A 26,553-nucleotide genomic window follows, 5' to 3' on the forward strand; every position below is an offset into this window, starting at 1 on the left:
CACATGGAAGGTCCGTGGTTCAAACCCCGGGCCTCCTTGACTTGTGTGGAGCTGGCCCATGCGCAGTGCTGATGCGCATAAGGAGTGCCCTGCCATGCAGGGGTGTCCCCGCATAGGGGAGCCCCACGCACAAGGAGTGCGCCCCGCAAGAAGAGCCGCCCAGCGTGAAAGAAAGTGCAGCCTGCCCAGGAATGATGCCGCACACATGGAGAGCTGACAAGGCAAGATGATGCAACAGAAAGAAACACAGATTCCCGTGCCGCTGATAAGGATAGAAGCCGTCACAGAGGACAGCACAGCAAATGGACACAGAGAGCAGACAACTGGTGGGAGGTAGGGGAGAAGGGGAGAGAAATTTTTTAAGAAAGCCAATTGGTGTAATTTTGAGATCAGATGAGAGAAAAGGCCCCATATTTCTGGAAAAGACTATTGATCTCTGAGAGTTAAGAATACAGCTAGTGCCTGATTTTATTTCTCCCTGGGAAAGGAGACAGGAACGGCTTGGCAAATCTACAGGAAAGAACATGTGTGTGTTCTGCTTCTGGTTTTTCCAGATGTCAGTTGCTGATGCATCTTCTGCAAGTGTTTCTCAGTAGCAGTCCCCATTCTAAGAGGCAGGGGACAAGGCTGGATGGGACAGCTCTCTCATGCACACCTAGTACCCATGTGTGCAGTGAATTCAGAGACAGACTTCCTTTTATAGTATCCTGAACATTGCATTCTACTGAACTGGAAAAGATGAGAAAATGGGGTGTAAGATCCCTCTGGATTCATGGGGATACGATCAGAAAGATTTCCAGTGCTTGTGCAGATGCTAGCAACATTTGTTAAATACCTACCATAGGCTCCGCATGCTTAAATGAGAAGCCAAACTTATAAGCCACACAGGAGCGGCAGTCTGCTGGTGGATTCTCATCGGAGGACAGCCGGCAGCTGAGCAGTGATTGAAATGTCCAGCAGGGGGCTGGCATTCTCTGTCTTTGAGTAGCCTTGCTTCCTCTTCAGAGCCTCAGCTCAGCCGAGCTGCCGTTCGCTGGTAAAGCCGGTGACGTGCAAACCCTCCTGCCTATAGGATGTCAGGCTTTCTCAGTGCAGTTTTTTCTACCCACTTTAAACCTTCAGGTTCTAAATATCAGGGAAGACAGGAAATGCATGTGAAAACAGCAGGCCAAAAGTTCTCAGTACACTGCAACCAGGGACTCGGACTAGAATACAGGTAGAAAGAGCTGCTGCAGGGTGGGTTTCATTTTAAGCCTTTTTTTTTGGTTGACTTTTTGTTGTTGTTAACTTACTGAATTTAGAGATGTAGTGCCCTGGCCAGGCGAAGACCAAAGCAACTCCACTGTCAAAATAGTGGCAGACAGTTTTGAGCACCATAGTAGGAGTGTGCTCGGCATCTCGTTCTTGAAGAAGATAAAGAGCCCAGCAGAGATCACATCCTCATCTTCACCCCATTGCAAAATCAAAACGTTAAAAAACAGCATCTAAGGGCCTTCTTGGGTGGGAAAGAACCCAGAGGATGGCTCTAAATGATTGTTTCCTTCTGAACTTGGCAGTGGACCGTTTCTGCAATGTCTCCAACCACAGTGTGGATGTCTCCGGGAACGAGGACTGGTTCCACCCTGGAATCCTCTATGCCATCCCTGCAATCTACGGGGTTATCATTCTGATAGGCCTTGTTGGCAACATCACCCTGATCAAGATCTTCTGCACGGTCAAGTCCATGCGCAATGTGCCCAACCTGTTCATCTCCAGCCTGGCTTTGGGGGACCTGCTCCTCCTGGTAACGTGTGCTCCTGTGGACGCCAGCAGGTACCTGGCCGACCGGTGGCTGTTTGGCAGGGTGGGCTGCAAAGTGATCCCCTTCATACAGCTGACCTCGGTCGGGGTGTCTGTCTTCACGCTTACGGCTCTCTCAGCAGACAGGTAGGTACCGGGTGAAAGTCGTGTTCTCTCTCAGGGCGCTAGATGCTTCCCTAACGAGCTACCCCTACAGCGTTGTGACAGTTGGAGTCCTTTGTTCAAAGGGCAGGTTTACTCAAAATCAAATTCCCTTCCAGGCGTGGCTTTGTTCTGGGGATTACTTCTTGAGTGTCACCTGTTGGTTTAAGAAAGAAAAGCCCGTGAATGGCAAGGAGACCCATCTAGTTAGCATCCCCTCTTCCTAACTTCTCCCCCCCTGCAAAATTTATTGACCGGTGTGAAAAACGGTCACACCCAATAGAGTTTAAACCTCACACAAATGTTTCTCAGAAGCCATTCAAAATCTTGAGAGAACAGTAAAGTCCCACTTCATTCCTTCTTCAAAATTTTCTTTCAGAAAGCATCAAGAGGAGAAAACAAGCTGCATTTCTTTGAAATTCTCTTTCTTTGGACAGTCTAACTTTTCTAACAGCTGCGTTTGTATTTGGCTCCTTGTGACTGAAACTGCTGACGTTTCTAAATATCTCTTAAATGAAGTCGAGCAACATTTAGAATTTGCTGTTGTGGGAGAAAGTTCTATTCAAGGTCATTTCTAATGTTAATAACTTTATTGAAGTCCTTCTATATACGATGCTTTGAATTTAATTGGGGGTGGGAGTTCCTGTTACAGTGTTTAATTGTGGAAGATACATTTATTTATGAACTCTGTTTTTTGCATGGAAAAATTGCTTAAAAAGTCACATTTATTCATTCTTAAACATTCATATTCATTCTTTCAACATTTACCAAGCCTCTTTCATATAGAAAACACTTGCTTGAACTAACCAGCCAGGAAATATCTGCAGGTTGCTCACGCAAATTACCGAATATATCTTAGGTAGTTTCTGGCTCTAAAAATTGGAAACAGTAATGAATAGACTCTCAGACTCAGCGTAGACCATATGGTCAAATTAGGAAAAACTCATAACCATGACCCAGAGATTAGAAATTTTTGCCTTGAAGTGAACTATATGATGCTGTATTAAAGATACATAAGAATTCAGGGGTGTACCAGGAAAGTCATAGAAGCAGCTCTTGCAAGTTTAGAGTCCGACGAAAATGTCCCAAGTTTTAATATACAAGGTGCTGGATTCTCATTTTGTAGAGGAACAAACAGTCCCCAGGTGATATGGCTTTGCTGAGTATGGACAAATAGAGATAGGGTTATCAGTATTTGTAGACAGGTGTTTATACTTAGCTGCCTGGAGTACACTACTCAGCACACAGGACATTTTCCAAGATTGAAACGAGGGCTGCACATCCTCCTGACTGGACAGGGTTTTCTCCATTCCTTCCACTTGCCATCAGCTTGCTCTCACCCCGCGCATTTGCCCACGAGGCACTACCGATGCCAGACACTTTGGCTTGCTGAGGCAGGGCAGGCGAACTCCTTTGGAGCTGGCAGAGGTCTGCGGCTCCTTACCACTGGCCGAGGGCACCTTAGGATGAGGGTAATTTCCTTGATGGGAAGGAGGTTTTGGTTTCCGGGTTGGCGGGAGCAGTGGTGCAGATGGTGTTTACTGTCTTCTTGGAGAGGAAAGGGAGGGAGTGGCATGGAAAGATGCAGCTGCAGGGAACTCAAAGTAGACCAGCTTTGCCATCCGCGGAAGAGGAAGGGTTTTTCAAAGATCGGGTTGCACACTTTGACAGCACCCCTGTGTTCTCGGGAAGTTTATAGCTCCTGCCTGTCCTTGCCAAGTTCAGAAATTATGATGCCCTCCTGTATAACTAATTTTTTTTTTGCTAAGCCTCAAAAAGCAAATGAATCACCTGAATTACAGGTAGCACATCTAACTGTTACACTTCAACAACAAGAACAGGTATTGGCCTATTTAAATAAGACTGTACTTTTCTATTTATCCCATTTCCAAAGCTAGTGGATTCTTATAACAACCTCATGAGGTTGGCAGGGCAAATATACTCTTACACCTATATATTTTTTCTTTTAAAGAAGGTATAATCTATATACAGTAAGCTGAGCAAGTGGACAGCTCAGTATACTTTTACAGTATGTGTATAAACCAACATCACCACCACCCAGATGGAGCAATACAACACTTCCAGGGCCCCGGGAGTTTCTCTTAGGCCCCTTCCCAATTGCTATGCCCTCAGAGAGGCGACCACTGTTCAGGTTTCAATCACCATGGATTCTTTTTGCCAGGACTTTAATATCATGTAAGTGGAATCGTTTAGCCAGCAGTCCTTTCTGTCTGTCTTCTTGTGCTAATCATTACATCTTTGCTATCATCCATGTCAATAGTTTGTTCTCTTTATTGCCACGTAGTATTCCATTGGATAAGTATGTCTCCATTTCTTTGTCCATTCTAGTAATGATGGACATTGGATTGTTTACAGCTTGGGGCTCTTAATAACTTTCTCTGAACATTCTTATTCATGCCTTTTGTGTTCATTCCCTGAGAATGGAATTGCTGGGTCATAAAGGGGCATATATTTAGTGACTGTTGTCAAAGCAGTAGCACCAATTTACATTCCTTTGTGATGTATGAGAGTTCCAGTTTTTCCTCATCTTCACCAATACTTGATATTGCCATTTGGGTTCATCTTAGCCATTTCAATAGGTATGTGTTTTTGAAGTCTGTTTCTCAGTAAGGAAGTGAAGCTCTGAGAAGTTAAATGACTTCTCCTAGGTCACATGGTTAAAAAGTGATAGAGTCGAAATTAGGGTCTAGGATAGGGATCGGCCAAGTTCTTCTGGTAAATATTTAAACTTTGCGGGCACTACTGTCTTTGTCGCAGCCTCTCAGATCTGCTGTTGTCGTGAGAAAGCAGATGAAATGAATGGGCGTGGCTGTGTTTGCATAAAGTTTATTTACTAAACAGGTAGCCACAGGATTAGGCCCCCCATTTGGAGTTTGCTGACCCCTGATTCAGAACTTTGATTCCTGGTCCAAGGCTCTTTCTATGAGGCTCTGCTGTATTTCGCTTTATCTATTACCACTGAAGCCATTACAAAGCAGTGACAAAATGATGCCTGCCTCAGGGAAGAATGTAAGCCTGGATGCCACAGCTCTGAAGTCCTATGGCTTATTAGTATTATCTTGATACTTCGGATTGGCTGTGTTGAAAGAAACCTAGCTATGCTTTCAATAAAGAGAGTGAAATCCGCAGCATAGGAGAAGGTTTAGATGGAGACCCACCTTATGCTAGAGAAACAATGATTCCAAGATGGGCTCCGAAGAACTGATTATGGCCAGGAGCCCAGACACACACTTGCAGTTTTTTAATGTTTCAATACCCAACTCTGGGAATTTTGTCTTGGAAGAGTTATTGTAGTCTCAAAAGTGCTTCACTTCCACTCCAAACAGATATCATGAGGGCCAGAACAGACACGGTCCCTGTTCCTTGGGCACGGGGGGCAATCTTTATGATGGCGGGAGAGGTAGTAGTGAGTTATTCAGAGTTAGGGTGACCAGCTTTTCCCGGTTTGCCTGGCACTTTCTTTGTTTTTCCACTGAAAGTCTCTTATCCCGGGAACCCCCTCAATCCCAGAAAAACTGGGAGGACCCCCAAACTGGTTGACTTGGGAGGAGGAGGCTTTTAAACAAACATCATTTGGCAGATCCAATTAAGGGTCAAGTCAGAGTTTGATAGTTTACCCAGATGTTGCATATGAGCCTAAATTAGAGACATCCAGCTGGGCACCTTAAGTGACACATTTTACAGGTTAACACATCTGTTGCTATGCCATTGGAATACTCTATTGATACTTACCATTTCCCTATCCTCTCATTGCATCAAATTGGAACCAATCATTACAGTTTTGAATCGACATTACAATCTTGGAGAGCAGCAAGCTATAAATAACTAAATGCTCTAGGTTGGGTTTTTTTTTCCTTCTCTAATAATTTCATGTTAGGTTTTTCATCTCTTGGGCAAAACAAAAGGAAGTTCTCATAGAAATAGTCAGCAGGATTTCCTCCCTCCCTCTCTTTCTCTTTCTCTCTCTTCCTTCCTTCCTCCCTCCTTCTCTCCCTCCCTCCTCTCCCTTTCCCTCCCTTCCCCAACCAAGCAGATGCTCAATAAATATTTGTCAATTGCTACATTACTAATAGGAACATAAAATGATCTTCAGCCTTTTTACCTTTATCTAGGCGTCATGTGATAGAAGGGCGGGCCAGAAGAACTTCCCCCAAACTGCACGATTACCAGAACCATCAGGGTGCTTTCAAGACATAGATCCCCAGGACCCATCTTAAATATGCTGAACCAGGGGGTGCCAGCTCTTGTCCCAAACTCTTTTCTGTGGTCCCCCCTTCCCTATGTAAACTTGTCTTTGTCAATATGAAAGGAATAACACCATTCTAGAAAAGTTTACACCACTGCCACAGCATCAAAAGGAGACTTCAAGGCAGTCCCAGAGATGAGACTTCTGGGACTTGCATGGCTGCAGGGTCATGTGCAAGCCCCTTCACTGCCCTTTCCTCCCCCCGCGCCCCCCCCTCACGCATTCTGTCCCTTCCACACACACTGATGTCCTCATGTATGGTGGGCACGTTGTCCCGCTCCTGGCTCCACTTCCTAGTTTGTGCTGTGTCCCACCTGCTCTCCAGAATGCTTGTATTCTTGTCAGCGGTATCCAGAATCTGTGTTTCTTTTTGTTGCGTCATCTTGCTGTGTCAGCTCTCCGTGTGTGTGGCACTATTCCTGGGCAGGCTGCACTGTTTTTCACTGGGCACCTCTCCTTACAGGGAGCACTCCTTGTGTGTATGGCTCCCCTATGCAGGGGACACCCCTGCGTGGCTCAGCACTCCTTGAGTGCATCACCACTGTGCGTGGGCCAGCTCATCACATGGGTCAGGAGGCCCAGAGTTTGAACCTTGGACCTCCCATGTGGTAGGCGGACACCCTAACCACTGGGCCAAGTCTGCTTCCCTATAAATAGAATTTAAGACCTGAATTGGACTGTCAACAGGAAAAGATTAAGGAGAGTTTGTGTTTTCTTTTCCAGTAAGTATTAAGTTTAAAACTGGATTTAATGTTGACAGTGTGTAATGCTCAAGTTATATTGTGCCCACTTAAGTATATATAGTGTTATTTCTGCTAGAATGAAATGGATCCTGAGGACAGCCTTATATGGCGGTTCTGCTGTAACATGCTCCTTCCTCAGGCCCATGGAAAGACTAACCAAGTCTCCCCCTCTCTTGTGATTTGGAATGTGGAAAGAAACAGGAAAGCTTTATGCCTGTGCCAACCTCTTGAAGTACAGAGTCTTTGAATTCCCTGCAAGGAGTTTTTGAGATAATGTGGTTTTCTGTTTCTCTTGACACCTAGAACTGTGCTGTTCAGCGTGGGAGCCACTCACCTCGTGTAGTTATTTAAAAAGAAATTTAATTTAAATAAAATTAAAAATTCTCTTCCTCAGTTGTACCAGCCACATCTCAAGTGCTTAGTAGCCACATGTGGTGAGTGGCTACTGTATTGGACTATGCAGATAAAGAACACGTCCATCATCACTGAAATCCTGCTGGAAGGCTCTGGAGAGAGTTTGCTCTGTGGCTTGGGGCTCAAATATCCTTTTCAGAATCCGCATAAGCTGCAATCTCTTAGAGAGGGAGGTAGGCAAATATGAAATGCCTCCCAGCTGCACAGGCTCTTCCTGTCTGTGAACCTACAAATGAAGAGGAAAGGAACCAGGAAGCCAATACAATCACCACGCACAGACTTGGGGAATTTGGGTACCCCATCGATGTGGTTTTTGAGACCTTCTGAAAAATATACAAGGGGCCCATTTTCTGGGTCCTTCCCAACTGTGGGATACATTAGAAGCCAGTGTAATGAATTTCTGTCCGATCCTTCTACTTTCTGGATTTTTTTCCATACTCTTTTGCGGATTCTCTTCCATCTGCCAGTCTACCTTTCTAGCCTCCTGCCCCAAGACTTGCCAGAATAAGCACTGCTTTAGCCAAGCGCTTTTTCTCCTTGCCTCCCACATGGCATCACCAGACTTCTCACTTCCCTGACTTCATTTTGGCCTCCCTGATAGCTGAGACCTTTTCTCTCCATCTGGCTAAATCCTACTGCACCTTCAAGACACTTCGTGTCCCTTCTCCTTTATGAAGCATAACCTTATCTTTTGCTTTCACTGTTTTTCCCCTATCCTGAGATGTTTTTGCCTCTATTGTTCATTAAATACTGAATCTACCCTACCTTATATTACTAGGTCTTTTTTATAGATGTGTCTTCTACTTCCTTAATCAAATGGGAAGTTCCTTGGGGGCTGTGTCCTCTATGACACCCAGCTCCACACCTTACAGCTAATAAAAGGACAATGACTACAACTTGGTTGATGTTTGGCAAGTGGCAAAATGATAAAGCCCAGCTACTAGAAGTAGAAGTCATCTTAAAGCTTATCCGGTCCAAAACCTGTTTGACACAGTGACCAAAAAAGGTGAAGGGATTTGACCTTGTCACAACAAATTCAGAGTAGAGTTGGACTAGAACCCTGCTCTCCTTATTCTAAGTCCCAGTTCCTTCAGAGGAGATGAAAATATTTGAACCACCAAAACAGAGTATTACCAAGCGCCAACTAGAGATGCATTTCGAAAAAGACCTAGACCAAAAGGGGGAAATACTAAATACAAATGAGTTTTTATGGCTAAGAGATTTCAGAGTGAGTCAGGAGGTCATTCCAAGGTTATGCTTATGCACGTCTCAGCAGGATCTCATTGACTGCCACAGTAAACAATGCCTCAAATAGCAGGACTCCTGAGGGTTCTGGAGACATCCAGACACTCTAGACAGGGCAGGCAACCCCAGAAATCAGCACTCTGTCGGTGGGCCTCACCTTGGAATATATGATAACCTATCTCACCAATGTATCAGAGTTAGACTCATTTATAATTTTCATACACATTGTTCTTATTATGCCTCTTTTATGTGAACCTTTGATTAGCACTATACCCTTTAAATATATTTCCCAGAGACGTAAATCTTCCAGTTGTTCATATGCCAGTTGAGCCCTGAATCTCAGCAGAGTTGTAGCCAGACAAACTCTCCAGTTCATTGGACTCACCCGGAACAACTAATAAAAGAATGATGATGAACAACGCCCATCCCAAAAAACAGAGATTATCTACAGGTGCAAGCAAGACAGTTCTATCCGTCTGCCCTCTCAATGGGAAGCAGAGTGGACATCACCATCCCTAAATCCACACGATTGAGGAACATCAAACATAAGGCAGGAATGCAACTATGCACTAAAGTAGACTTATTATTCTAGTAATGGAAGAACTTGTAACACTGATATAAAAACAGTGGTTACCAGAGGTTCTGAGGGGAGGGAGAGGGAAGGTATCACACGGGGCATTTTGGGGACATTGGAATTGCCCTACATGATATTGCAATGATAGATACAGACCGTTATACATTTTGTCAAAACCCATGAAATTGTGTGGTGTAAAATGTAAACCATAATGTAAACAATAGACCATGGTTAGTAGCAACGCTTCAATATGTGTTCATCAATTGTAATAAATGTACCACATTAATGAATGATGTTAAAGGGGGAAAGTGTGTGTGTGTGTGTGTGTAGTATATGGGAATCACCTATATTTTCAATGTAACATTCATGTAATCTATAACTTCTTTAAAAATAAAAAGTGAGCAGATGTGTCTCAGGCAATTGGGTGCCTGTCTCTCATATGGGAGGTCCCGGGTTTGGTTCTTGGTGCCTCCTAAAGAAGACAAACAAACGTCAAGCAGACATCAAGCAAAAACAATGAGCAGTGAGAAAAAACAACTAGCAGAGAGCGAGCAAAAACAAAATGAGCAGCGAATGGATGTGGCTCAAGCAGTTGGGCACCTGTCTTCCACATGGGAGGTCCTTGGTTCTCTTCCCAGTGGTGCCTTCTAAAGAAGAAATGAGCAGACAATGAGCAAAAACAATGAGCAGACAGTGAGCAAAAACAATGTACAAACAGACGAGGGAGCCACCTCAGGGGTGGGGGTTGGGGGGGTGGCAGGGAATAAAGAAAAAAAAGAGAGGATTAAAAAAAACAGTCAGAGCTGATGTCATTTCCCTTTTCTAAACAGTGGGAACTACTGCCCACAATTCCTCCTGTTCTGAAGGGTGACACCCTGAGTGACTCCAGAATGGTTCCCTTTTAAGGAAGGGGTCATCCCAGTGATTCCAAGGGTTCCTCTTCTTTTCTAGAAGTCCAGCCTCTCTGATTCCAAGGAGATTGTCTGGTTGGTCCCTTTCTCACAAGAGAAAAAAAGATTTAATTTCTTGTAAAGCACCTTTCCAGTAGGTTCCCCTGTTGGAGCAGTTGACATGAGCCATCGGTGCATCGCTTCCCTGTAGAATGATTTTCTGAAGCATATGCTGCGTTTCTGGAAGGAAACTCAACTGGTGTCTCCCCAAAGCATCAGAACTGCCACAGCTGCTGACAGACTCTGGGAGGGACCAGAGGGCAGGTGCAGTGGGAGTGGGGTTTCCCAGCAAGGCTCTTCCAGCTGGAGTGCCGTGGGGGAGGAGGGGCCAGCAAAGAACTTTGACCTTCTCTCTCATGCATTTTCTTTCAAAGTGGTGGAATTTTATGTGGTTAGTTAAGTATCATTTTGGCAATATAATATGACTGGAGACAAAAGAGCACCAACTTGATCATGCAACACAAAGCCTAGCCTGAATGGGCTTCGAGGTGAAGTTTTCTTTGAACTGTGCTTGTCAAGATTTTCATTTTTGCACTTGCAAATCCTCCTCCTGGTGTGTGAGGCTGGCATAACCCCCCTCCTGATTAAAACGTGTGTTTTGCAGAATAAAAGGGGAAAAAATGTCTCTATTCCTCTTTTCCTACTTCCCAGTAATAGAACAGGAGATTTTGGTTTTTAGTCATCTTTGCAATTCTGTTGATTAGCATCTGCTATTTGCTGCCACTTAAAAAGGATTCGATCTGTCTCAGAATCCCTAAGAAGCTGCTGGTTTTAAATTGTTTTTAAACATCAAATATCACCTTCTCTAACAGGTCATTTGACCTACAGGAATAACCAACACCATTCCATCTTCTAGTTTCTTTTTTTTTTTTTTTCAGGTTTACTCGGTATAACTTACATACAGTAACTTTTTAGCTCTATGTTTCTATAAAGTTTGACAAACTTATATACAGTCATGTAACCACCATCACAATCAAGAAATAGAACGTTTCTATCACCTTCAAAAGTTCTTTCATATCCCTTTAAGTTAATCCCCTCCCTTCATTCCCAACTCCTGGCAACCACTGACCTTTTCCAGAATATCAATATGAATGACATCCTACAGTATATAGCTGTTTGATTCTGGCTTCTTTCAAGTCATGTTGCATGTATATGTAGCCCATTCTTTTTATTGCTGAGTAGCAGTCCATTGCAAGGATATATCATAGTTTGTTTATCTCTCCTCCAGTTAATGTCCTTTTGGGTTACCTTCATTTTTTGGTGATTAGAAAAAACGGCTATAAATATCCACATGCAGTTTTTGTATGCGTATGTCTTCATTTCTCTTGGGTAAATGTCATCCAGTATTATTTTCTTAAGAAATTATTTTGTTCATTTGTTTATTGACTCATTTACTACCTTCCACCACTAGAACATAAGCGCCCAAAATGTGGAAGGATATCTCATTGACTAGCATATTCTGTGACACCAGAACAGTCCCTAACCTGTAGTAGGTGCTAGATAAATGTTTGTTGAATAGATGATTGGATGGATGCAGGAAGTAAGGGATAAAGGGCTGGATGAATTCTGGTATGTCCAACTTGGTGAACCTGAAATACTGATTATAGTCTGTGAAACACAGTCATTTCTTCTGATGGTTAATAGAGTGACTGCACTGGAACAGTGGTGAAACTTAGATGACAAGAGCAAGTCCAGGTTTTGTGGGGCTTGTTTGGAGGTGCTTTTAAAGAAAAACCAAACAAAATTATGACTTAAATATTAGGTAGAGAACTGAATATTTTAAAATATCTAGAATTCATTGATTTAAAATCACAACAAATTACAAATTTAAATAAGCTGACAAATTCCAGAAACATCACAAAATCCAGAAAAATAACATAATACCTATGAATTAACTGCCTGTCATGCCACTCTAATGCTTGTTTTCTTAAATATTTGGCTTCGTCCCCTTTTGCTTCCTCTTAGAATGACAATCTGATAGAATCCTTTTCTAAAGGGAGATTAGAAAAATAAGTCAGTCTTTCTTCAGCATGATTGATGAAAATCAGCCTTTTATTAATAAAAAGAAGTCTTTCAGCTTTATAACTCATTGTTGGTAATGTTACATAAATGTTGCAGATTGTTATCAAATTTGGAAAAAACACTCTCAAGTTTCTTTCCCATATGGACTCTGAAATTTCACAGCATTCCAAGTTTTCTTGGGACTTCAGTAATCTTAAATATTTATTCAATTGATGAGCCTAACTCATCTTAGGAGTTTTCTGCTATCTTCATCAAGTTAATATTTTGGGGTGTGCATAGCACGAGTGACTTGCTGTTTATAATTTGGCTACAGGTTTGTGCTCTATAAGCACAGACACTGATAAGGTCTCTTTTGCTTGATTCCCATCTAAAAAGGAAAAACAAAAAACAAAAAAACAGATAGTACAGTATGTTCATCACGGAAATGTTGTCCCAAGTGTATTCCCAAGTAGAGAAAACTTCCATTTAACTAAACATGAATTAAAGCCCATTTTCTGCTTATAATTTTATGAGTCTAACTACAGGAATTTTTTACATAGACTTATGGTTGTGTACGTTTTCAATTGTGTTTCTCCTCCACGACCCACATACTTCCATCTCTAAGCACCATGGGATTCTAGTCTTGGGGTGCGGGGTGCTGTTATTGATGACAAGCTTTCTCTCACAACCTTTCAAAACATGTATTTTATTACGTGACCTTCTCACTGAAAGGTATGGCTCAATAGAGTAGGTCCTGACCGGATGCTGGCCCTGTGGAAGGTGAGAGGCTGGGCACCCCAGTTTCGAGGGCACAGCACATTGCATCAAGTCTCACCTGAACAGTTACAGCAGCCTCCTGTCTGGTCGGCCTGCTTCTGCTCTTGCACCAACTGCAGCCTCTTAGCATAGCAGCCCATGTGAGGCTGTTAAAACATGAGGCCAGTCATGTCACTCCTCTGAACTAAAAAATAGGTCTTTCCACGTCACTCAGAGGAAAAGCCAAAGTCCTGATGGTGGTCCAGGGGATGGTCCAGGGATTGGCAAACTGGCCCTCGGACCAAATTGGTCCTGCCTCCTGTTTTTGTCAATGAAGTTTTATTGACACACAGCCATGGCTGTTCATTTACGTATCGTCTCTGGTTGCTTTCAGAGTTGAACCGTCTCCATAGATGCCGGATGGCCCGCAAAGCCTAAAATACCTCTTGCCCTTTGTAGAAAAAGTTTGTCAACCTCAGCTACACCATCTGACCTTCCCAGTCCCTTTTTAAATCTCATGTTCTACGACTCTCTCCCTCACTTGCTCCCCTCCTTGGAACATACCTAGTCCGTGCCTACTATTGTGTCCTTGGGCTGACCGTGTCCTCTGCCAGCTGGCTCCCTCGCTCCCTCTCTGTAGACCAATGATGAACCATCATTGATCAGTGAGTTCTTCTCTGATCAATAAATAGCACCCCCTCCATTTCTGGAGCTTTTTATCATCTTTTCAGGTGGTGTTTAAAATTATGCATGGCTGGCTTACAAGTTTGTGTCTAGCACATAGGTACCCAGCTAAGGGACAAGCAGGGGCTGCCATCCAGTCCTCGCTGCATCATTCTTCAAATCCCATGAAGGCACAATGGGCTTGTTGAATGGTTGGCCTGCCCAGAGGAGGCAGGTCAGTAAAGGAGCCATGTAGGCAAGTTTCTGCCTGGTGGAAGCTGTCATTATCTCACACATCGTTTATTGTTTGTCTTCCCCTGCCTCATCCCATTCTGGCACTTAGTGAACACTCAAGTAAAGAGTCATCAAATCAGCAAATGAAGAATTTTGCTCCATCTTGGGACTTTCAGGGAAGGAGCCATAGCAAGAAGACAAATTTTTTGAGAGGTATTTTTGTCCAGGTTGGTTTGAGAACTTTGGAGCTGGGACCACCTTGCTTGAAAGACTGGCAGAGTTCTTTGGACTCTATTGGAATAATTACTACGCCAACCCCTTGTAGCTACAGCCGACCTGAGATTCCAGCTCCTGCTTCTTCTGCTGCCCTGCAGTTTTCTTGTAATATGCTGCCTCTTTCTGGCTCTGTAACATGGCTTCATAGTGACTGACTCATATCCATTCTTGTTGTTCTTTCGCCATGCTGCTTAATCCTTTATATTAATAATGAGAGCTCACGTCTATCGCTTAAAATGCATCAGGCACTGTGCTAAGGACTTTAGATATGCTATTTTCATTTTATTCCTCTGAATAGTTAGATTATCCCTATTTTATAGATGAGGAAATTGAACTTTAGAAAGGTTAAGAAATTGGCCAAAGGCAACATAGCTAACAATTATGGCAGGGTCAGCAATGGGCAGAGACGGCCTTTTCCCTAAATCCAGATTCTTAACCACCAAGCTAGATCATCTCTATTTTCATTGGAGTATTTAGTCTATTTTGTTTAATGTTATTACTAATCTATTTGAATTTAAATTGACCGTATTATTATTTGGTTTTTATTGGTCTCACCTGTTTCATGACCTTTTATTCCTCCCTTCTTGTCTTCTTTCAAACCGATTAAATATTTTCATTACTCTATTCCTCTCCCTCCCCCCCTTATGAGTTTGCTCATAAATATACAGGTTCTTTTTAATATTCTTTTAGGAGTCAATCTAGAGTTTACAACCTCCATGCTTGACTTATTGCTATAAATCAGAACTTTTTCACTCTGTCCCTAGGTGGGACTTGGAATCCAGGTATTTCCATCCCCCCCTCATAAAACTGTTAGATGCTCTGGTCAGCTCCCAATTTCTCTGCTGCTGCTGCTTGAAGTATGGTAAATGCCTTAAGAGAAAAATTATAATGAATAGCAGCTTCATCTCTTTGCACTTCCCTTCTCTCTGGGATTTTAGTCCTTCAAATGCTTACACTTTAGGTATTTCTTTGATGCTTTCAAAGAGCTTTTCCAATTTTTCAAGTCAGTAGAGTTGGTCGGCAACAAGCTACTCTGCCATGATCAGAACCAGAGAATTCTTATACCTCTCTTTTAAAGACCCAATCTACTTGCCTTGAAGCTCTACACAACATGGTTCCTTTAAAGAGGGGTGCAGAACCACCTATTTGGGCCTATGGCCTCGGCATCCAGAGCGTCAAATTATCTCAACCTATTAGAAAGAAGAGAGCTCTGGCTAACCTCAAAGTGAATAAGTCAGGAATTTCAGCTGAGGCTTGCAGCAGTGTATACTGCCAAGCATCTGGGTACATCAAAGCCTCTGGGATCTTTAAACTAGCCCAGGACTCTTAGCCCCAATAAGCAGAAGATAGAGCTGACATTTAGTTATGCAGTAATTGATGATAGATGAAATTTCATGGGAAGTTAAGAGTCAAAATGTTCCTAAGGCACATCTCTTTCAACTTCACTTCTTTATTACCTTTTTTAAATTTTATTTATTTTTTTACTTTTTAGTACATGTACTCATGTCAGTTGGCCATTGGTAGTGACTAAAGATTACACAGGAAAGCCAGGGGGAATAAATGTGAAATTCAGCACATAAAGACATTTATCTTCCACTATAAGAGAATTAACTGTGACAATAATAGTTCCATGTTCCTCATCTATTTTTTTACGCTGTCTACATGTAAATAAAATAAGTATAGCTAATTTTAATCTTTTCAAGGTTTTTTTTCGCCTTGGCGATGGTTGTTTTTAATGAGTCAGACCATTTCATGCCAGGGTCAGCCCTCTGTTCCTGAGAAATATCTTTAAAACAATAGTAAATTATGTAAAAACAAAATTACAGTAATTTCATCATGAGAACATATGGAAAATGCTTATTTTCAAGTAAAGGTGATCAAAACAGATTCTTAAGAATTTTGCAGTTTTCTTTTCTTCTCCCCTTTTCATACTTTAAAAGTTTGGAAACAGCACAGAAGAGGAGAAAAGCCAGAATTTGGAACCATTTTGCTTTTAGATTGTCAACAGAGGTGAAATTGAAAGTTAAACTAACGATTTAAGGTATTTACGTACTATAGGATGAAGATAAGCATAATAACTATGCAGTTTTTAAGTCTTCTTTACTTCTGCTTTAAAACGGCCCAGGAATATGAAATGCTATAGCCAAATATAACAATCACCACTGACTTGTGGACCCGGAGACCTACATTCTAATTGTGGTTCTCTGCTAATTAACTGGGGGACCTCTCTGAGCTCCTGTTTCTTCTTCTTTAAATTAAGGAAATGGGACTTGACTTATAAATTTTATATTCTATAGTTATGTACAAAACAGGCTTGTAATTAAACATGTTCTCATTTGTCTAGACCATGAGAACAGCACTTTATGTGCCAACTTAGTATCTATTTCAAGAATACTTGATAAAGAGGAATATGCCAATGTAAGGAACATCATGTTGTTCTTTAAGAGCTTAACCTGAGTATACCTGGCTTCCCCAACTAGATTTTAAATCCTCTGTGGTCAGGGACTTTTATATCCAGAGTGCCAAGCACAGTCCAAGATACCAAATTAGTGCTTAAATGTGCTTGCTGATGAGTTGACTAAGCGTCCTGAGCCATGAGCGTTTTACTGAAAGGCCAGCAACAAGGGTGGGTGGCCTATTGTCTTCATTATCACAAATGAGTAAGTCCACCTGGCAGTGCTGCGTGGGGTGTAAGACGGGCTTACCTCTGTTTAAAGAAGGAGCCAAGAGCTTCCATGTGGACAGGCAGAGAAAAAGGAGAAACTTCCGCCACGTTCACACCTTCAGTGCGCATAGCCCAGGGGCCAGCACTGTTTTTCTGGAAAGGGCCAAATAGTAAACAGGGACAGATTGAACAGGCCAGCCTGTCTCTCTTGCAACTGCTCATCAATGCCATAGACAATATGTAAATAAATGGACATGGCTGCATGCCAATAAAACTTTATTTACAGCCATGGAAAGTTGAATTTCATTGAATTTTCATATGTTACAAAATATTATTCTTCTTTTGACTTTTTTCAACCATCAAAAAACATAAAAACCATTTTTAGCACACAGGCCATATAAAAACAGGCAAGAGCCAGATTTGGCCAGTGGGCCACAGTTTTCTGGCTCTGTTCAAATGGAGTGAGACTTACAAGAATCTGTGACCTCCTTCCAGGTAGGCAGGACAGACTTCCTAAAGGACATTAAAAAAAAAAAAGAATCCTAGATCTGAGCCTTGCTTTAGAGTTACCAAGCACTGTCATCAGGAATAGCAATGCTTTGGACATTCAGGAACCCTCCCATTAGCCTTGCTTTTCAATGGTGAAATGAGGTTTTATAGCATGTGATAGGAACACAGTAAAATTGAAAGTCAACCCTCAGTCTTTTTTTTTTAAGATTTATTTTATTTATTTCTCTTCCCCCCATTGTGTGCTCTGTGTCCATTCACTTTGTGTTCTGCTGTGTCTGCTTTGCATTATCTGGTGGCACTGGGAAACCATGTCTCTTTTTTGTTGCATCATCTTGCTGCATCAGCTCTCCGTTGCATGGCGCCACTCCTGGGCAGGCTGCACTTTTTTCATGCAGGGCAGCTCTCCTTGCAGGCCACATCCCTTGTGTATGGGGCACCCCTACACGGGGGCACGCCTCTGTGGCACAGCACTCCTTGCACGTGGCAGCACTGTGCATGGGCCAGGTCACCACATGGGTCAGGAGGTCCTGGGGATCAAACCCTGGACCCTCCATGTGGTAGACTGACACTCTATCAGTTGAGCTCAGGATTTAAGCCAAATGTCTTCCCCCCACCACCACCACCAAGCCGTGGGGGCTTTGTGTTGCAAACAGCTATTTAAGTAAAAAAAAAGGAGACAGTTTTAAATCAAGGCTTACCTAGGTTCTAACTTCCAAGAGTGGGGACCCTGAGGGCAAGACCAGCTCTATTACTCTCTGGGAATGTAAAGGCGTAAACAGATACCACGTTCTCAATGCCTCACCATCAGATGTTTCACCATCAGAATGGGGTGTGTCTTCTAAGGTCTTTCCATCACAGTCTTAGATAAACAAGTTGCCATCGAATTGTTAGAAAGGGGAGTTGTGTTTGGGGCGAATCACTTCCTCAGCTCCCCTCAGCGATTCTTCTGGGCTTGAAGGGTTTGAGAAACAGGAAGAGTTCCCTCCCAGGTATCTTTTGGGAGAAGGCTGATACAATAGTGTGCAGAGGGATTTCCCGGAAGTGGGGACGAGGAGTGTGTTTGGGTAGGAGCATGGCAGGAGATGAGGAAACTAAGGCACAAAGAGGCTAAGTAACCTGAGTATCTTGAACCCACCTCCTTATCTGAAAGGAAGACATCACACGGTAGACTCAAAGGACTAACTGGGTAGACAGCTCTAGAACTTTCACTCTGTAGTTATTTATTTATTTATTTAAAAATATTGGTTGAGGACCAGGAATAAAAGTGAATGAGACAGACCCTACTCTTAAACTCATGTTCCTGTGACCTGGGGTGGATCTGCCTTCTTAATTTCTAGTATGTCACTGAGCATCTTCAGGGCTTATGCTTCTTTTGAACCATTTTGTACCTAGTACAGAACCAGAACCATGCAAAATAGGCACTTGGGATATTCTTTGTGTTGTTAGACGTGTTAGTTGTTGTTGTTGTTGATGGTGGTGGTTGGGGGAGTGCTTTGCTTTATTTAACAACTTATTGAATTGTGAATAAGAATGACGGGCTAGGGCTGGAGTTAATCCTAGGAAGAACCTGTGAAATCAGAACCATTACCCTCTAGTGACCTCTGGAGTTCCTTGAGGCTGAATGGACATGGTGCCCAGAGAGGCAGGTTGGCATCTGTAGAGCTCCTCCTGCTGGCTCGAAGGGTCCCGGGCATCTGTGGGAGATGGGGAAAATGCTTACGACATAGATTGCAAAGAAAGATACAAAAATATGCTCTCAACTCTGTACAAAGGACAAAGGAAGAATCGGAAGGAAATATAGCAAAACATTACATGCAAGACATGGATTAATTTTCTTCTTTTTAATTTTTTAAATGATTCTCTACATCTAAATTCTTACAGTGAACACTTTGCTCTTTAATGGTAAATTTTTTAACTGAAGAACTTTCAACAAAACTCCATCTTCCTTGCTGATATTTTGCCGATTCAAACAAACCATTTCAATTGGTTTTTAAGATGCCCACAAAGTTTCATGATGACAGGCTTACAAACTGTGCTTCTTCTTTCTCTCCTTCCTTCCTTTCATTTTGCTATGTTTTTCTCTTTTTCCCTAGTGTTTTTGTTTGTTTGTTTTATTGATTTTGGAGAGGTCAAATTTTTAAACACTATTCATAGCAGGGATACATTCAAAAGTATTGAACTTGAAGAGACGTCTGTGTTCTAGCCCTGGTTCTTCTGTCAGCTTTGTGACTTTGGGCAAGGGACTCTCTGAGCCTCAGTTTTCTGATCCGTGAAATGGGGACAAGAATATCTGCCTTCAATGTCGTAATTGTTGTGATGGTGAAATGAAATAAGACGTGTGAACTTCTTTATGAAATGCTAGAATTTCTAGTCCAAGAGTGAGTGTACTGTTAGCATGACTGCTGTTTACTATGCTCATAAGGGAACAGAGAGGTCTTTGTCTAAATCTCATTGAGTCGACCTTGCAGTGGACAGCCATTCTTTCCCAAGATACACAGTAATAACCTTTTATTTAAATAGTGCTTCTGATAGTTCAGAGGGCATTTGAAGCACCTCATATAGCTGCTCATCATACTAGGTAAGGTTGGTATCATTAGTTACATTTCACAGATGAAGAAAATGGAACCACTGAAGTCTCATGCTTTAAAGTCTGGACTCAGGAGCTATATGGCCTCGGTTCAAACCCCTGCTCTGCCCCTTGCTAGCTGTTTGACCTTGGGCAAGTTACTTAACCTCTTTGGGTCTCGGCTTCCTTATCTGTAACATCAGGATGAAAACAGTAGTCCCGACCTCCTAGTAGTCTTATAAGAATTCAAAGTTAATTCTTGGAAAGTGTTGAGAACAGTGCAAGGCATGTAGTAAATGGTAAAAATAAGTTTTTGTTAAATAGAGGAAAAATAAGAAGAAACTGAGACAGCCTGCTTGAGCAATAATAGCTAATTATGGAAGCTGGAGCAGAACCCTGGGTTCCTAGTTTCCGTCCAGTCCCCCTCCCTGCCTTGGGCTCCTCCATCACGTGGTGACGCGCCTGGCGCTGCCGAGATCAACCTCCTGGGCCCCTGGGCCCAAAGACCTACAGAGTTGGGTCACCATCTCGTCATGTATGAATCCTCTGAGGAAAGCTCATTTAAATAGAATACTGTTAAGTTTTTGTAATGAGACACAATGACTCGTGCTATGGTTGTATTTTTATATTTTTGAACGTTAATGATCCCTTATCTGACAAAAAAAGATAATGCATTTTATTAAACTAGTTTAGAAATTTTCTTTTTACACTCATTCAGTGCCTCACCCGTGTCCCTTGGTGCACCCTGGCAGTCACTTATAGACCTGGGCTTCCTGTGTTTCTTTGGCTAAGGGCCATCTCTGGCCAAGGGAAGGCTCAAAGCAGGGAGCAATCCTCCACCAAAGAGTGAGAGGACTTGGAGGCTAACCCCCCAGCCTCCCTGTGCTTCCTGGGCTCACCTCCCAAATAAACTGCTCGCACCCAACTCCTTCTCTCTGGGTCTGTTTGGGGGGTGAATGCCAACTAAAACTATTACAACCCAAGAGCATGGGTGATTTTTCTTTGTGTGTTTTTCCCATTTTCTGTGCATCTTCTATGCTATGCGGTAACGTATGTGCAGCCCATGTTTTAACAAACAGTTTACAAACAGGATTTCTAAATGTTCTTCAAGCTTTGGAGCTCATAAATTGCTGAAAAAGTCTAACAAGTTATTCAAATACATTCCTCCTTCCATAACATTTTTGAGGAATTGCCCACAGAGGACTTGTGCCAGGATGTTTGCACACTACTGAAATATAACTGTGTTCCTGCTTTCCCTTTCCAGTTCCCTTGCCCAGTGGCTGTAATGATCCATCCTGCTTATACCCCTTCTGAAGGGCTCCTTTACAGGATTAGCATTGACCTTTAGAATTAGATCATCCTGCTGAAGCTCATTTTTAGCCCTAGGATCAACAGTTGCCCAACTCTTTGTGTCAAAGTGCTGGTTAAGATGTGCAATAATCAATTGCATCTGTCCTATTTAACCCTCAGCTTCTACATCTCTTATATCCCAGAATCTGTGCCTTGACGTCTGAAACCTTCCTGGTGGCAATGGCTTTTTCTCTAGCCTCGTTCCAGCCTGCGGTCTCTAGTCCTTCCCTGTGCCGTTTTTCACACCGGCTTCAATGAATCATGCAGATGTCCCTTTTAGGACCCTGAGGTGGCTGAATATATTAAAGAGCCCAGCCCTTGCTCTAGGCCTTAGCCACAGGCAATGTCAGGGTGCTTAACAGGTGGTGAAAGAGGCAGGAGATTCAGCGGAACAGATTCCAGAAAGAAAAGGAAAGGAGCTCTGTGTCTGCTTAGGAGCATGCTGTTTTCAGCACGGGTGGAGCAGGTGGGGAGTGGACATTCTGGTGATTTCCTGGCTTTTCTTCCTTCATTCCAACACTAGGAAGCCCATGTTGCCTGGCCATCCTCAGGACTGTTACCAAGCAAATGGGCTTGTTTGCCCAACGTGCACAGAAGTCAATGCCGTGACATTGAGATTTCGAGAAAAGAAAGAGCAAGGTTGACCGGCATGGAGATGGAGCCCCCTGGCTCAAATCTGTCTCCCTGAGTCTAAAGAGTTGAGAGGTTATATGGGATTCAAACAAGGGGAGGTAGAGTTGTTACGGAGCAGTGTCACAAATCAGTAAACATGATAGCAACTACAATATCAAGTAAAGGAATGGAAAAAAGCTGGAGTAGCCATTCCAGTAACAAGTATAAATGACTACAATATCATGTAAAGGAATAGCACTAAGCTAAGGTAACTGTGACAATAACAAGTAAAACGGCTGTAGTCAGCAGCTGCAGGACCATCACGACAGCTGGTGTAGGTTCAGGGGGCATGGGCTCAAATCCTGTCTCCAGTGGTTAGCTCATGTGGCCTTGGAGAAGTTATTTAGCCTCTCTGGGCCTCAGTTTCTTCAGGTGTTAAAAAGCCATAGGAGTATTGTGAGGATAAAAAGTGAGAATTGGAGTTCTGGCAGAGAGCCTTCTGGGCCCTCCAACCTCGGGCCAGCGGGGTGGCCTGTGGTCTCTGCCTTGTGGAGATTCCGAGCCCATGCCGCGATTGCTCACTGGCCTGGACCAGGCCCTGAGGCAGCGGCGGGCCCTGCCCTCTCCTCGGGGAGGATGTCCTAAAGGCGGCAGTGGCCTCTGCCAGCCTGGACTCCAGCAGCCTCGCTTTCCGTCCCAAACTTGCCGGGGGAGCTAACCCCCCGCCAGGCTGGCGAGGACGCGGCCCCCTTGGGTGGCAGGTGCAGCAGGGAGAGAATGGTGACGATGGCGGCGGAGGGCCTGCCAGGCGCCTCGAGGGCCCAGAGGGCGGATCTGCGTGGGCTCAAGCCCGGCCCCTCTTCAGGCCACGGAGCCAGCGCCTGGGGTGACCACTCCTTCCCAACTGGACGAGATGCCACTTCATCCCGACAACGGCGGGCAAAGGCCTTAACGGGCCTGGAAGGATGGACTATCTTCTGGCAGTGACCTCTGTCCATCCACCTCTTGGAGCTGGACGATTCCTGTACTTAGTCATTGAAACAGCGGATGAGGAGGAAGAGGAAGGACAAAGGGGAGGGCTCCTTGGTAGCACCTCTGTATCTAGAAGGCAGTTGTAGACTAGAACCATAGTTCAATAGGTGCACTTTTTTGGGTAAAATACCTGTGTTGATTGTGGAGTTGGTTCATTCTTTGCTTCACATCTAAGCTTTTTAGCCATCTTGAGGTGACAATGTATGATAAAAAGTAGAGCTAGTGAATTAATGAATTTATAAATATCTTTTTGTTAAAATTAATGGACAAGAAGCATTTCTGAGGTGAAATTGTTAAACCACCTCTGAGCAGTGTGCACCAGGACCTGCTCATTACATTGGCTGCAGAGGGGCAGAGGGAGGTGCAGGGGGAGGCATGCGTGCAGATGTGTTCATATTTCCATTTTGATGCTAACTATCGATGTGTGCGTGTGTATCTCTTGGCTAGGAAAACATTGTTAAATAATTCAATAGAAACATGTTCTTGCTAATAATTCTATATAGATCTAATAATGAATTCTCTTAGAAGCATTATACTTATTGTACTCTATTGCTTTATGTCTCATTTTAAATTGAGCATTATTAAGGGAGCACAGTATCGGTAACTCTGCAAATATCTGCAGAGGCCTGTTGCCATTTTCATCTTAGGAAATTTTTGTGCCCAAGAAAGACAGAAATACATTTTTTCCCCCTGACTGGGATGGTGTCATGTATTCTTGGTTATCACAGTACCTCATGGCTTTGGGGCTTTGAATTGGTAAATACTCATGATGTGTGAAAAAGCATGATACATTCTGTGTGATCCTGACCAGATAAAAATGCATGCTCCATTGTGTGTATACACACACAGGACCTAGAAGCTTATGTCAAACTAAACTGCTTATGATTCTGGATGACTTTTGTGTTCTTTGCTTCATGTATTTTTCAATTTTCTATATTGCACAATTAAAAGTTTGAAAAAAATAAACATTATTTTAAAAACCTTAAAAAAAAGAGAGAGAGAATGGAAACAAAGCTTGTAGCACAGCTGTCAGGTCCACAGTAAATATCCAATAAGATTTAGTTACCGTTCTTGTTATTGTTGTTAATAGAATCAATCTGCTTGAGACCAAGGTACAGAGTGATCTGATTCTTTTGTAATCTGTGCAAGAAAGAAATTCCCACAGACTAGCTGCAAAGAGAGCTTTGGAGAAAGTAAATATATACCCTGCAGCCCCTGGCCCCTCAAATGTCTTTTCTCACTGCTGGAGGAGTGAAAAAAAAATCCTTTATTGGGAAATAGAGCCTTCCCTCCATAATCGTAGGTTAGACCTTACAGATAGGAAGACCAATGCATGGACTTCACTCCACACTAAGGAGTGTGGGACTGATATCCACTCCCTTCCCCCAAGCAGTGTTTTTCTCAGGGAGACAGTGGCACCTACCTCCTTCCTGGTATGGGTGCTAATCAGATAGGGCACAGTCAATCACATCTGAGTTCTAATTATACTAAAGTTTTTCTTGTGGCAAAGAGGTTTTTGCTGTTACTAAAATAGAGCAAAATATATAAAATATAACTTTAACATATTTATTTTACCTTTCTGGAATTCTACATTTTAGTCCATGTTTTCTCCCCAACTTGTTCATGAACTACCATCTACACTTAACAATGCACATTTTCCTACCTCTCTCTCTCTCTCTATGTATACATATGGATGTGTGTGTGTGTATATATATATATATATATATATATATATATATGACAAAACTATATATAGATATGTATAGTTTTGTTTTGTTTTGCTGAACTTTGGAAAGTAAGCTGCAAACATCCTCACCTTTCCCCTCTAATTATTTCCATTCAGTATGTATTTCCTAAGAACTAGGATACTCTTCCACATACCCCCAATGCCATTATTACACCTGATAAAGTTAACAATAATTCCTTAATATCATATCATAACACTATCATAACAATAATTCCTTATATGTAATCCATAATCAAATTTTCCCCAAAATGTCTTATGTAGCTATAAAAAGAAATCCAGGATCAAATCAAGGCATATGTATTACATTTGTTTGCCATATCTCTTTAATCCCTCTTTAAGCTGCAGCAGTAGCCCTCCTCCATTAAAAAAAAAAAAAAGATATAGTCTTCTTTGATGAGTCCAAGCCAGTTGTCTCATAGAATATGCCAGATTCTGGATTTATCCAATTGTTTCCTCATGGTTAGATTCAGGTGAAATGTTTTTGGCAAGAATACTGCATAGGAGATGTGTTCTTCCCATGGCATGAGGCACTTGATCTCAGAATGTTTCACTCTTGGTGATGCTAAGTTTGATCAGTGCCTCTCATAGGACCTTTCCTCCTTAAAAAATATTTAGAATCATATTTTATGACTGTGCTGGTGTAAAGACAAATGTAATCCAAGAGGGTTATATTCATTTATTTTCTTCTGATTTCAAAAGAAATGGAAACATTTTCCTGGGCCCCCAAAAGAAATTCAGGCCCTAGGCCCTGGGCCTACTCTGTCAATGAAAAAGTTAATCTTGGGTTGGATCACTCGATTAAAGGGGTGACCTTTGGATCTCCTCATTGTAAAAGGACATTTTCCCCTTTGCAATTAGTAAGTCATGGGGAGATACGCTGAGACTGTGTGGATATCCTGTTCCCCAGGTTTTCTCATCTTTGCCTGAATCATTTATTACATTGAAGGCTGCAAATGGAGATTTTCTACTTCTATTATTATTTTTTAAATATAATTTTTATTTATTTTTAAAAGATACATAGATCACACAAAGCATTACGTTAAAAAATATAGGAAGTTCCCATATGCCCCACTGCCCCCCCCACACACTCCTCCCACATCAACAACTTCTTTCATCAGTGTAGTACATTCATTGCATTTGGTGAATACATTTTGGAGCACTGCTACACAGCATGGATCATGGTTTACATTGTAGTTCACACTCTCCCCCAGTCCATTCAGTGGGTTATGGCAGGATATATAATGTTCTGCCTCTGCCCCTGCAATGTCATTCAAGACGACTCCAAATCTCGAAAATGCCCCCATATCATCACCTCCTTTTTACTCTCCCTGCCTTCAGCAACTCCCGTGGCCACATCTAGTCCATTGCTAGAGTCACAATAATTCTCTAGCAGGGCTGGTAAGTCCACTCTAATCCATATTTTATTCCTCCATCCTGAGGACCCTGGGATGGCGATGCCCTCTCCACCTCTCAATTGAGAGGGAGCTTCGATCCCATATGACTGGTGGATGGGACTCTCGTGACCGCAGCTGTAGACTCTCAGTTCCTTGGTGTGGTGGTTGTCCATCCTCACCTCCCTGTCAGCTGACCTGGGTAAGTCCAACAAACTGGAGAGTTGGTACTGCAACACTGCTGAGACTCAGGTCCCAGCTGGCACGTGGACAGCCCAGAGATTCAAGTCTCCTGGGTGTACACCAACTCCAGCGCCAACCACAGGTTCAATATAAGGGACAGATCTATTTCTATTATTTGTTTTACATTTATTAGCTGGCATTTTTCTTTTTCCTTTGGTCTTTCTCTCCCTTAATTCTCTGAGGAATTGGTATGGATTTATGGATTATTTAAAATTCAACGGGTTTTCCATCACCTCCATTATTTTGATGTTCAAATCATCCTAAATTTGACAGGGAAGACCCTTCACTATCAGCTTCTATGTTCTTTGATATGACCCCATTATTCTTTAAGCACTTCCTTTTTGTCTGGCACAATGAGATGTTCCAGGTTCAT

The 26,553-nt window shown here is 42.7% G+C and overlaps 1 protein-coding gene across 1 annotated transcript in view; it reads left to right on the forward strand.

Moving 5' to 3' along the window:
- Window positions 1-1,135: 1,135 nt before the first annotated feature.
- GRPR (gastrin releasing peptide receptor) overlaps window positions 1,136-26,553 on the forward strand; it is a 35,653-nt gene continuing 10,235 nt past the window's right edge. Inside the window, exon 1 of the mRNA XM_004476669.5 lies at window positions 1,136-1,926. Coding sequence (XP_004476726.1) covers window positions 1,520-1,926 — 407 coding nt within the window. The 5' untranslated portion in view covers window positions 1,136-1,519. The remainder of the gene's footprint in view (window positions 1,927-26,553) is intronic.

This window comes from Dasypus novemcinctus, chromosome X (genome assembly GCF_030445035.2).
Source record: "Dasypus novemcinctus isolate mDasNov1 chromosome X, mDasNov1.1.hap2, whole genome shotgun sequence".
Lineage (NCBI taxonomy): Eukaryota > Metazoa > Chordata > Mammalia > Cingulata > Dasypodidae > Dasypus > Dasypus novemcinctus.